This window comes from Mesoplodon mirus, assembly GCF_964341445.2.
Source record: "Mesoplodon mirus genome assembly, chromosome: 7".
NCBI classification, from domain to species: Eukaryota; Metazoa; Chordata; class Mammalia; order Artiodactyla; family Ziphiidae; genus Mesoplodon; species Mesoplodon mirus.
Genome location: NC_138983.1, coordinates 56,507,642 through 56,521,166, shown reverse-complemented (window position 1 = coordinate 56,521,166; position 13,525 = coordinate 56,507,642). Strand labels below are relative to the sequence as shown.

Genomic DNA, 13,525 nt, shown 5'->3' with positions numbered 1-13,525 from the left:
CAAAAAGGAGAAATATCTTTTTGCAACCCTACATAAAAATATCTTTACTTTCTTACTTTTTCACATCTACATTCCAGGAAGAAAAGCCTGAAAACAAGCATTAAGTTCTCTTACCATCATAAAGCAGCTTCTGTTTTCAGATTTTAAGAAATAAAATGCTATATGTTAAAACATAAAAGAGAACAACCAAAAGAAAAAAACTCACAAACTTATAAGAAATAGCATTAGAGATAACTTTTTTGGGTATAGATCCCAAAATAATGCATTTAAGAGAGTCACTGTTTAGGTGACAGGAATCTCTTCAAGGGATAGCAGGCTAGAATACAGGATTTATACTGCACTTAAAAGGAGTATTCCAAAAGATGGAAGACAAAAATCTAACAAGTAAATACACATTACTTTTTTCTATTCATAGTCACTTTGGTACATATCATATTCTGACAAATAAAACCTTGAAGTCCACAAATTGTGTGATATTCAAATGAAATCTTTTTGAATGCCTCAAGAGTGGTATTCAAAAGGTCTTTAGCAACTCTAATTTCTTCATGAAAATAGTCTTATCTCAATGCTATTTGTTATAATTTTCCAAATCAAGACAAAATTTTGTTTAACAAGCCTAGGGCCATCAGAGTTTTCCAAATAACAGCTTTCTCTCCCCTTTGGATTCTACTTGGGGATAAAAAACTCAAAGTGCTAAGTACTACTCACTCTATAATAACAGTTTTTCTCAAGGCCTGTAAACTAACTTTGGCAACTTTGCTAAGTACTTCTTATGGTGACAATCATTGATTATAGTTTTGATCATAATTTTCTATCCTGGAGTGTTGCAGAAAATTGCACACTGAAAACATTACTCACTGTTCGATCCTCTAAGTACATTGTTTTTGATAAAAAGTCAATACCAATTGTTGCCTGTAAAACAAAACAAAACAAAACAAAACAAAGAAGTTAAAAATAGTAATAGTTTAATGGCAGTCAGCAGTTTAGGGTTCAAGTGGGAATTATGATTGTGGAAGAAATAATGAATAAACATATAAACATATCATAGCCAAATAAAAATGAACAAAATTTTCAGTGATAATGGCTTCTACCTACTGAGCACTTGCTATGTATTAGAGATTCTTTTAGGCCCTTTACATGATCATCTCTAATGCTAATACATCTCTACAAAGTAGCTAGTAGCATCATTATTTTTCTTATTTTATACATAACAATATTGGGGTTTGGAGAAGTTAAATAACTTGTCTAAAGACACAAAGCTTCTGCTGTGGAGTTGGGAATAAAAGTCCAACTCTTTCTAACATATACTTCTATATTTGCTTTATATTTATATATACTTTAAAAATCTATCTTTATATACATATTTTATACATTTCATATATCATATATATTCACATACATTATATATATATATTTTTTAATTTTAATTTAATTTAATTTAATTTTTTTTGCGGTATGTGGGCCTCTCACTGCTGTGGCCTCTCCCGTTGCGGAGCACAGGCTCTGGACGTGCAGGCCCAGTGGCCATGGCTCATGAGCCCAGCCACTCCGCGGCATGTGGGATCTTCCCGGACCGGGGCACGAACCCGTGTCCCCTGCAACGGGAGGCGGACTCTCAACCACTGCGCCACCAGAGAAGCCCACATTATATATTTTTATATACACTTTATACATACATGTAAAATTTTTTAAATTGTGATAAAATACACGACTGCTCTTTAAAAAAGTCTTTTAAAAAAATGGTTAAGAGGGTTTAAGAGTAGTTTTAGGTTCATAGCAAAACTGAAAGGAAGGTACAGAGATTCCCCTTTTCCCCTTGCCTCCACATATGCATAGCATCTCCTATTGTCAACATCCCCTACTGGAGTGGTAGTACATTTGTTATGACTGATGAACCTACACTGACACTGATGTAATTTTTTAAAGATAGGTTTTGGGACTTCTCTGGTGGTCCAGTGGCTAAGACTCTGCACTCCCAATGCAGGGGGGACGGGTTTGATCCCTGGTCGGGGAATGAGATCCTACATGCCGCAACTAAAGATCCCACATGCCACAACTAAAAAGACCCCGCATGCCACACTGAAGATCCTACACACGGCAACAAAGATTCCGCGTGCTGCAACTAAGACCCGGCACAGCCAAATAAATAAATATTTTTAAAAAAACTTTCTAAAAAAAAAATATATAGGTTTTATTTTTAAATTGTCATAAAATTTGACATTTTAACGAATTTTAGGTGTATAATTTAATGGCATTAATTACATTCACAACTGTACAACTGTCAACACTATTTACAAAACTTTTTCACCACCCCAAACAGAAACTTTGTACCCATTAAGCAATACCAAATTACAATGTATGGATATATGACAATTTGTTTATCCATTCATCTATTGATGGACACTTTTGGCTACTATGAGTTCCTGTTTTCAATTCTTTTTGGTATATACCTAGGAGTAAAATTGCTGGGCCATATGGTAATTCTACTTAACTTTGTGAGGAAAGTTTCTACAGCAGCTGCACTATTTTAAAGTACCACTAGTGATATATTCCTATTTTCCCTTTTCTATATAAATAGCCATCCTAGTGGGTGTGAAGTGAAATGTTACTGTGGTTTTGATTTGCATTTTTCTAATGACTAATGATGCTAAACATCTTTTCATGCTTTCATGTGCTTATTGGTCATCTGTATATCCTCTCTGGAGAAATGTCTATTCAGTCTTTTGCCTATCTTTAAATTGAGTTTGTCATTTTGTTTTTGATTTGTAGGAGTTCTTTATATATTCTGGATATTAAATCTTTATCAGATATGTAACTTTCAAATATTTCCCCCTATTCTGTAGGTTGGGCCTGGTGCCTCTACTGAAAATCAATTGTCAAGAGATATATATATTTATTTATAGGTTCTCCATCCTATTCCATTGGTCTGTATGTCTACCCTATGCCATTACCACACTGTTTTAATTACTGTAGCTTTGTAGGAAATTTTGAAATTGGGAAGTGTGAGTCCTCTAACTTTATTTTTCTTTTTCAATAATACCTCGGCTATTAATATCTTGGTGAATTAGGATCAGGTCTTTCATTTCTACAAAAATGGCAGTAGGGATTGCACTGAATTTGTAGATTGCTTTGGGTGGTTGGTACTGACATCTTAACAATATTAAGTTTTCTGATTTATTTACCTGGGATGTCTCTCCATTTAATTAGGTCTCCTTTATTTTTTTTGAGTAGTTTTGTTGATTTCCATTTCACACAGACTTGTATTTTAAAACAAACAACAACAGAAGATGATGCTTCCTCCTTTATCCCAAACTATGTGACTAATACACAACCTAAGTACTAATTCCACCTTATGACATTCAATCTGAGAATTATATCTGCCATAGGGTGGGACAACGGGCTTATAAACTTGAATTACTATGCAAGAGCATCTAATTGACAAACCTCAGGAGTGTACAGGAGTGGCATAGCTGCTTTTAAGAAATCTCACCAGTAGAACCTCATTTACTCAGACAGTGTGGCAGAGGTAGTTAACTACCTACACAAATATCCATCTACCCCTTCTTCCTTACTAACACAACCAAACATTTACTTAAAACCATACTTTTCCCATGAAAAAAATTACATTTTCCAGGCTTCTTTGAACTTTAAATAAATGGGGTTAACTCAGTTGGGAGGTACATTGTTTTTTCCCCCCTTTCTTCCGTCTTTCTTCCTGAACTGTGGCTACCAAGGCTGGAACTCCAAGAACCATTCAGTAACCATGAGGCAAATTTCAATATGGAAGTCATATATTAGATCAGGTTAAAAAGAAAGAAGGAGTCTTGGTCCTGGATGACCATGGAGCTGCCACACAAGCACTGAAACACACTACCTTTAGACTTCTTTTACATGAAACAAAATTCTCATGTCACTTATCAATGTTATTTTATGTTTGTTATAAACAGCCCAAAATAATTTTTAATGCCTATAAATAGAAACAAGCATTTTCAGATCTCACAGTCAAGACATATAAATGTTTTTACAATTAGTACAAAGTCAGACTTTATGATAAAATGTACAACAGTCCCCTCCTTGCACTGTACTATCCTAGTTTTGGGGCATCACTTATACCACTGAACTCATAAAGATCAAGATTAACCTGGAAAACATCCTGTTGTTACTCTTCTTTTTAGTTAATTTTATTCCAAGCTGAGCTACTACAGCATAGAAGTCGATCAGCTGTAAGAATTAAGCCAACAGCAGGAAGAAAAGAAAGGAGATGGCTGGGAAACTAATCGTTATCAGCTTTTCCAGCATCTTGAATGCTACTGATGAGGAACTAATTCAAATTTTCATAAAAGATGGATGAGACATTAGTGCTGCTTCTTGCTCATCTCCTTAAAAAAATGCAAAAGGCAATAACTGCAGAAGAAACCAAAGGTAAAAGAAAATTCTCCTATGTATCTTAATTTACAACTTCATATTATCTTAAATGTTAACTAATTCATTGGTTTTGAGGGGGCAGGGGTCTGCTTTGTAAAAAAAAACAAATTAAGCTGAGTACTTATAAAAGGAGCTCACAATTCAAGATTGAACAATGGCTTTATCCAAATATATTGGAGCCAAGATAACAGTAACTTTTACTTGTTTAGCTATTTTATTTGGATGCTCTCCACTTAGAATGGTGCTTATTTACCCAAACAGCTATTTTATAAAAGATTCAGATGGAAGCTACTATTCTGTCTGACTCCGTAAATAGTGGTTTGTCACCTGTCCTAATGCCAGAGAAGCCAGAGACCCATAAACATTATGATTTTCCATATGGGACATGATTTTTCCAATACAAAACTAATTAGGTAAGGAAAACAAGTTTTCTTCTGTACAAAGCAATGATAATCAGTTTCCTTCTGTGGTCCAAACAAACGTAAAGCTCTGTTGCCTGGTTGCTGCCTTCTCTAGCAAGAGAAAATAGAGAAATAATGAGTTGAAAGAGGCAATGACCAAAGGAAGAAAAGACTGGGGAAGTTAAAAGAATCTAAAATTGAGTAACAGAGCTAAATAAAAAGAATGAGGAAAGGAAAACGACCCCAGAAAGAAGATGCTGATAAAGAATCCAGTTTAGAAGGGAATCCCATTTAAAAATATGTTTACATATATGTACATATGTGGGAAAAAATATATGTATATACATTTTTCCCCTCTATATCTTTGTGCCATATTATATTTCTGTCGATTAGGACAGAAACTAGGTAGAGTCTGTGAATTTTAAAAATGAGTCATTAAAATGGACATAAAATTTTAGTTATGCAAGGTGAACAAGTTCTAGAGATCTGCTGCACAGCATTGTGCAGATAGATGACAATACTGTATTGTATACACTTAAAAATCTAATAAGAAGGTAAAATCTCATGTAAGTTTCTTACCACAATCATAAAAAAGAACCTCACCCCCACCCCAAATAAAATGACAATACTTCTGGAAAAGGAAAAAAAAAGTCATTAAAAATTAAACAAAAATAAAAAGACAAATCAAACACAGAATCAGCAAAACAGTCCATCTAGTTAAGGATTTTGTTTCTACTGATAAACTAGCATTCTGTATAGAATAATCTAGAGCTTTAACTTAAAGAGATTAAGGATATATTTATTCACCACCGCCATCTTTCTGGACAAGTTCATTAGAGTGTCTAAAACCCACTGTTTGGACTTCTCTGGTGGTGCAGTGGTTAAGAATCCACCTGCCAATGCAGGGGACACAGGTTGGATCCCTGGTCTGGGAAGATCCCACATGCCACAGAGCAACTAAGCCCGTGTGCCACAACTACTGAACCTGCGAGCCACAACTACTGAGCCCGCGTGCCACAACTACCGAAGCCTGTGTGCCCTAGAGCCAACGCGCCCCAACTATTGAAGCCCGCGTGCTCTAGGGCCCATGTGCCACAACTACTGAGCTCACGTGCCACAACTACTGAAGCCTGCACGCCTAGAGCCCATGCTCCGCAACAACAGAAGCCACGGCACTAAGAAGCCCGCACACCGCAACAAAGAGTAGCCCCAGCTCGCCACAACTAGAGAAAGCTTGCGCGCAGCAACGAAGACCCAACACAGCCAAAAGTAAATAAAATTTTTAAAATAAATAAATAAAATAAAACCCACTGTTTTATCTATGCTGTCCTGAACTTAACTGTTGATTTGTAACAGCCTTTGGAATAAGAAGTTCTCTAAGTTCAAAGTAATCTCTAAGGTTACTCTGAGCAATATAATCTTCCTCAAATAAAAGAATTAAACTACTCCAACTGTGGGAATCTTTCCCGAGCTTATTTATATTAAGTTGAGCTATATAAAATGGCCAATATTATACCATTTTTGAATCATAAAAATAGCAATGTAATATGGTTCAAACTGATATAGTTGAAACTGTTAGAAAAATCTGTGGGTTTATAATTGATAAAAGAAAAAGAAGTGGTGAATGCTAGAGCAACTTAAGAGAAACGCTTCCAGACTCTCTAACTAGAAATAAGTTTCCCAGGTAACTTAGATTTTTTGCTTTACTTTGAAATAATGACTAAAATATGGTCAATTAAGGACTCTTCTGGCCAACCAGTTTAGCCTTTTTCAAATGAAATTAATTCAGTGCAAAGGAATCATAAATAGGGCATGAATTATGAATTACATAAAATTTATCTTTTTTGTAAAATAAAACTTCACTAAGTTTCAGATATATATTACATACAGCTCAATAATACATTTCTAGCTATGAGACTAGCTCTTCAATTATTCATTTCAGAAGTCTTTCTCTTGTGTGTATGGTCGGGGTAGGGGTAGGGAATCTTCAAATAATCCACTGAACAACTCTTCACCTGATAACTACGTTTGCAGCTAACGACATATGGTCAATTCTTCATATATCAAGTTAATACTTGATATGCTGTCAAGCTGATTTCCCTAGGTAAGGATGTGGGGTGCTACATTATCCAAATTTTCCTGTTAGAGCTAAACTAAGATAATACCTCGGACTGTACCTAATTCTTACAAAAATGTGTAGTTTACATTGTAAATCAGTATCTCCTATTAATGCCAAAGTACAATGATATTTTGGCTTCACTAGCAACAACTTCTTCACAAAGAATCAAAGTCTTTCCTTATCTCTCAAATTCTATGTAACCCCACCCCATCAACATCACTGCCCTTATAAATGTCTGAATGAACAGCAGCAATAGTCTTAGTGCATAAGTAGCAACAGCACTTTAGGTGTGCCGGAAAGATCTCCTTAATTTCACAGAGAACTTGGGTAAAATGAAATACTTCAGAAATACCCAGAGAACTCCAACTACAGGCTCTAGCTCATAATTCTTTAGCCTAAGACTCTGACTCTAGTTCAAATTTTTTAGCATATGGTATTTGGTTCCACTCCCAAAGACTTGAGCTCAACACTCTCAGGAACTTTCTACATATGGCTCAATGATATCAATACTTTCTTCAGTCCCTAAGACTGGTATTTATAGTTTCTCTGCTGAAGAGAGAGAGAAGCATTGCTCAGAATCAAAATATAGTATGCAAGAGGTCATCTAGGTGAAGCTATAAGCTGTAGAGTTGCAGGGACCTAGAAAATTGAGGATATCCGATATAAATGGGTCCAAAAAAACCCAAAGCACTCTTGCTAATTGTACTATTTTTTCATTTCTAAACTTGCTCTTTTTATAGTGTCTTAAGATGTAACTAAACCATTTCTGAAATATTCAAAAGAATGTAATAAAATTTATACTATACATATTCACTGGCTTTTAAGAAGTGACTTTCCTTAAATGTCATTTTTATGTTTTAGTCATTCCTGTTTCATGATCGTTATGGGTTTTAATAAAAGGCTTAATTAGAAACAAATTCCTTTGGGGGTGAGACGGAAATGTTCTTAATCTTGATTGTAGTAGTAGCTTCATAGGTGTACATATCTGTCAAAATTTATCAAAATGTAAGGAATTAATAATTCTTTACTACTATCTATAAGATCCCACTGAATATTTTAGATAACAGTCTTTTGTCACGTGTGCCTTTTGCAAATCTATGGCTTGTCTTCTCATTCTCTTGACACTGTCTTTGGCAGAGCAGAAGTTTCTAATTTTAATGAAGTCCAGCTTATCAACTGCTTCTTTTATGGATCATGCCTTTGGTATTGTATCTAAAAAGTCACTGCCATATGCAAGATCATCTAGGTTCTCTCCAATGTTACCTTCCAGTAGCTCATTACAGAGTTTTACATTTAGGTCTGTGTTTAGGTCCATTTTGAGAATAACCTCTGTAACTACATTCATTTGCATGCAGATGACCAGCTGTCCCAGCACAATTTGTTGAAGAGACTATCTTTGCTCCATTGTACTGCCTTTGCTCCTTTGTCAAAGATCAATTAGAAAAACCTTTGTTTACATCTTAGTTCTACCATTTAGTAGTTGGATGGTTTTGGACAAACTTTTTCCTAGAAAACAAATGCCCAAGTTTTTCAGTTTTCTTAGTGTTCAAATCAGAAGGCATATCCCTGAAGTAAAATAAATATTTCAAATATGGGAAAATACATACTAAAAAAGGGACAGGATTCAGATTTTATATTTACCCTAAAAGCTTTCTGAAAAATAAAAAATGGTTTAATAATTGAGACAGAGGCAGTTAATTACTATGGAAATTAACCATTCCTTTAACCAGATCAATATTTGATATACTCCTAAGACAAATAATTGAAATCAAGTTTTTATACTAACTACACAGTAATACAGATGTAAAATACTTCAATTAAAGGGGATTTAAAAAAATTTTATTTAATAAGAATATTTCAGAAAGTTGATACAGGGACTTTCCTGGCAGTCCAGTGGTTAGGACTCTGCGCTTCCACTGCAGGGGGCGTGGGTTCGACCCCTGGTTGGGGAACTAAGATCCCACAGGCCGTGCAGCAAAAAAGTTAATACAGAAAAAGATTTATAATGTGCTTAGGGCCTCAGTGAAAGTACCTGGTATGAAGATTACTAATTTATTCGTTTTAGCTTTTTCTTTGATTTTCGTTTCACAATTAAGCATTTTAAACTAAGATACATACACACATATAACTTAGATACGTATGCAACTGAGAGCAGACATCCTTGTCTTGTTCTTGATCTTAAAGAGAACACATTCAGCCTTTAAACATTACATCTGATGTTAGCTGTGGGTCTTTCATAGAGATGCCCCTTATCACATTTAGAAAGTTCCCTTGTATTCCTAATTTGCCAAGTGTTTTTATCATGAAAGGCTACTGGATTTTGTCAAATGCTTTTTCTGTGTCTACTGAAATAATCATGTGATACTGTCTGTCCACATTGCATGGCTTTATTTTTTCTTTTTGGCCGCACTGTGTGGCTTGTAGGATATTAGTTCCCCGACCAGGGACTGAACCCGGGCCCTCAGCAGTGAGAGTGTGGAGCCCTAACCACTGGACTGCCAGGGAATTCCCCTGATTTTGTCCTTTATTCTATTCATATAGCGTATTACATCACTTTCTGTATGTTAAACCAACCTTGCAATCTTGGTACTAACCTACCAATCCTACTTGGTAAATGGTATAGGACCCTTTTTACAAGTTACCAGATTCAGTTCGGTAGTATTTTGCTGAGGACTATTGTGTTTATATTCATAAAGGATATTAGTCTGTAGTTTTATTTTTGATGTCTTTGCCTGGTTTGGGTATGAGAGTCATACTGACCTCATGGGATAAGTTGGGAAGTATTTCTTCTTCTGTTTTTGGAAGTTTACGAAGTATTAGTGTTGTTCTTTAAACATTTCATAGAATTGACCAGTGAAGCCACCTAGGCCTGTGATTTTTTTTGTAAGAAGTTTTTTGATTGCTAACTCTATCTACTTATTATAGGTATAATCAAATTTTCTATTTCTTCTTGAGTTAGTTTCGGGAGTTTGTATCTTTCTTGGAATTATCCATTTCATCTAGGTTATCTAATTTGTTGGCATATAACTGTTCACAGTATTCCCTTATAATCCTGTTTATTTCTGTAAGGTCTTCTCCTTCACTCCTGATTTTAATAATTTGAGCCTTCTTTTTTCTTGATTAGTCTACCTTTAGGTTTGTCATTTTGCTGATCTTCTCTAAGAACCACTTTTGGTTTCACTGAATTTCTTGTTTTTCTGTTCTCTCTTCCATATATTTCTGCTCTAATCTTTATTAGCTTCTGAATTAAGCACGTCTTTATTTTCTGTATTTTTGTTGTCCTGGCACCTGGGGCCTTCCTTATACTGGAGGGACTGGCCATCCCAGGGTTTGCCAATTCCTAGAGAAGTAAAACTTGCCTGTGGAGGGCCTTTCATATGAAAACCAACCAATCCAAACCCATACCCCAACCACCTCCTCTATCACACTCAGGGTCATTACTCCCCTGCCCTAATCACCCTAGGGCCAAGCAGCAGACAACTAGGAACAGGCCCTACAGCCCAGAGACCACTGAAATTACTCAAAGTAGGCAATCCTATATTTCCTTACCTGGTCTTACCCATCCTTCCCACAGAAAACACAATAAAGGCTAGTGCCTACATTTCCTGCCCACCCCCACTTCACCTCCAGACCAATACCAGTACTTCTTCCATGTGCCCCCCTCATATGGCCTGGAGTGTCCCTTCCTCTTGAGATTTGTGAGTATAGTAAACTATCTTTACAATGGCAATCATCTCTTGATCTGTTGGCCTCACCACACCTGAATAATAAAACCTACATTTTAAAGTAGTTTCTTACTTCTGCTTGCTTTAGGTTTACTTTTCTTTTTCTAGTTTCTTAGGATAGAAGATTAAATTACTGATTTAATGTATCTTTTCTTTTCCTTGTAACACTGCTTTAGCTGTATCCCATAAGTTTTGATATGCTGTGGGTTTTTTTTTTTATTTATCTCGAAGTATTTTCTAATTTCCCTTGTGATTGTCTTTGACCCACTGGTTATTTAGGAATGAGTTATTTAATTTTCCACATATGTGTGAACTTCCCAAATCTTCTGTTAATGATTTCTAATTATAGTACTCACTTATTCTTGACTTCAAGTATAGATGAAAATGTCATAGAATCCTGTATTTATACAGAATTTTACAGATTACAGAAAATGCTTTTATATCCATGTCTGAATGTAAATAAATGAATTTTTAAAAGGACCTTGAGTATTACTTGTAACACATAAGAGACAACTAGTAGGTTGGCATAAACAAAATACCTGATAGGTGTTGTCAAAACTGTCATACATGAATCTGGTAATCAGTGATGTCTTTCCAACTGAAATGAAAAGGAAAAAAAAGATTGATTCAGTTAACACATTAAATTGGGTTCTCAAGCAATTTTTCTACAGAGAACTGCGATTCAATTCATTGGGAAATATCTGCAATGGTTCTACTAACAATAATTTACAAACATACAGCCCTGAGTTTGTTGAAATGTCTTTCTTTAATAACAGATAATCTCGGGACTTCCCTGGTGGTCCAGTGGGTAAGACTCTGCGCTCCCAATGCAGGGGGCCTGGGTTCGATCCCTGGTTGGGGAACTAGATCCCACATGCATGCTGCAACTAAGAAGCCCATAGGCCGCAACTAATAAGCCTGCATGCCACAACTATGAGCTCACATGCTGCAACTAAACATGCTGCAATGAAGATCCCGAAGATCCGGTGTGCCGCAACTAAGACTCAGCCCAGGCAAAACAACTAAATAAGTTCTTCTTCCCCACCCCCTTCCTCTTCCTCTCCTCCTCCTTATAAAAAAAACCCAAACAAACAAACAAAAGATAATCTCTCAAACTGAGAGCACAGGTAAAAGAATATTTATTTAGTTAAGAGATGAGGAAAATTAAGAGAAAAGATGGAGGAAAACAATCAGTTATGCTGACATCTCTAATTCACAAAAGGCAAGCAGATATTTACTTGAGCCCTAACAAAAAGAACTTGGATTACACTGGGAAGAAATTATAGTTAACTTCCTGGACAGTAACCTGGGGAATATGAAGGTCAGGTCCACTTCATTCAGTGAATCAAAGCTTAATCTCGGGAAGCATAAAAACTAAATATGAAGAGTTCTAGGAGGGGTATGAGGGCTGCAAGAACTTGACTGTTTAAGAGTAAGAATGAAATGACAATGGAAAATTGTTTTGAAACTCATTTCAGGATCAGATCTCTATTCTTTGGCAGGGCAATCCCAAAGATTCATAATACTACTTTGTATTGGTATTTTTAAGTTAATCCACATGAAAGTGCCACTAGGTAAAAAATAGTGGTATACTGCCAATATCCTTACCAATGGGCACAGTGTTCAAGGGCAAGAACCATATCTAATTTTCCTATATCTCCAGTAGCTTGGCATAGATTCAATAAATACTAAATGAAAACAAGAAACTATATCAATTAGAAAAGAACTGAACAAATAAATATCTCAAATGCTCTCCCAAATGTAAATACTTTGGGGAGAAAAAAAAACAATACCATGTCACTCATATTTTTGTATGAATTTAAGTAACTTTTGATTTCAACTTTTGCTTTTTAGAGACCTGATCCTGGCCTCTTAAAATGTCCTCCCATCCATGTGCCATAGGAAAACCTGAGGAAAAAACTGAGCCAAAGAAGGAAGAATCCCATAAAATCACCTACTCCCAAACGTCTTATTTTAAAGAATCTAAAGTAGCAGGTTGAACAGCTAAAGCTAGTTTCCCTACACCCTGGTCAAAAGCAAACTGATGTTTGGGAAGAAGTCTCTTTTTGGAGCAATGAGTAGACCTACGCATTTCTTCATTAGTAAATAGTACATACAGTTTTTATTTTGTTTTGAAAAATGTCCCTCCTTTTCTATATAAAAGAGCAAAATGCATGTTATAAAGCGGGCAACACAGAAAAGACCAAGAACAAAGTGAAAATTACGTATATCCTACCACCTATACATAACTAACATTAAAACTTTGGTATATGTTTTTCCAAAATATTTTTTATATATAAGAATACATATGTACTTAAAGGCAAAACCCTAGAACCAATCATAGTAAAGTCAGGAACAATACACATACTACTATTATTTTATTTATTTATTTTTTTGTGGTACGCGGGCCTATCACTGTCGTGGCCTCTCCCGTTGCGGAGCACAGGCTCCGGACGCTCAGGCTCAGCGGCCATGGCTCACGGGCCCAGCCGCTCTGCGGCATGTGGGATCTTCCCGGACCAGGGCACGAACCCGTGTCTCCTGCATCGGCAGGCAGACTCTCAACCACTGCGCCACCAGGGAAGCCCAATACTACTATTATTTAACACTGATCAGAATCTATAAAAAGTAAATCTAAAAATCTGAAGAGATAAAAGGCAAAATAGTGGTGGGGGAAACAGTGGTGGAGAAAAGCAAAGGAGCTTCATTATAAATAAAATATATAATGAAGAAATACAAAATAGCTTGTTTGTTGAAACGGTTTTTATTCAAAAGATTAAATTTTCATTATTAAGCATTTTAAATATGATTCTTCAATATGGGATCCTTGTAAATTTATTGTTGTTTACCCCTAA

At 35.7% G+C, this 13,525-nt stretch overlaps 1 protein-coding gene across 2 annotated transcripts in view; it reads right to left on the bottom strand.

Moving 5' to 3' along the window:
- RAB6A (RAB6A, member RAS oncogene family) overlaps positions 1–13,525 on the bottom strand; it is an 81,619-nt gene that overhangs the window by 35,499 nt on the left and 32,595 nt on the right. For both annotated transcript variants that reach the window (XM_082629121.1, XM_082629120.1), the window contains exons 2-3: positions 11,210–11,268; positions 859–912 (exon numbers count right to left, since the gene is read on the bottom strand). In XM_082629121.1, the coding sequence (XP_082485247.1) occupies positions 859–912; positions 11,210–11,268 (113 nt within the window). The remainder of the gene's footprint in view (positions 1–858; positions 913–11,209; positions 11,269–13,525) is intronic.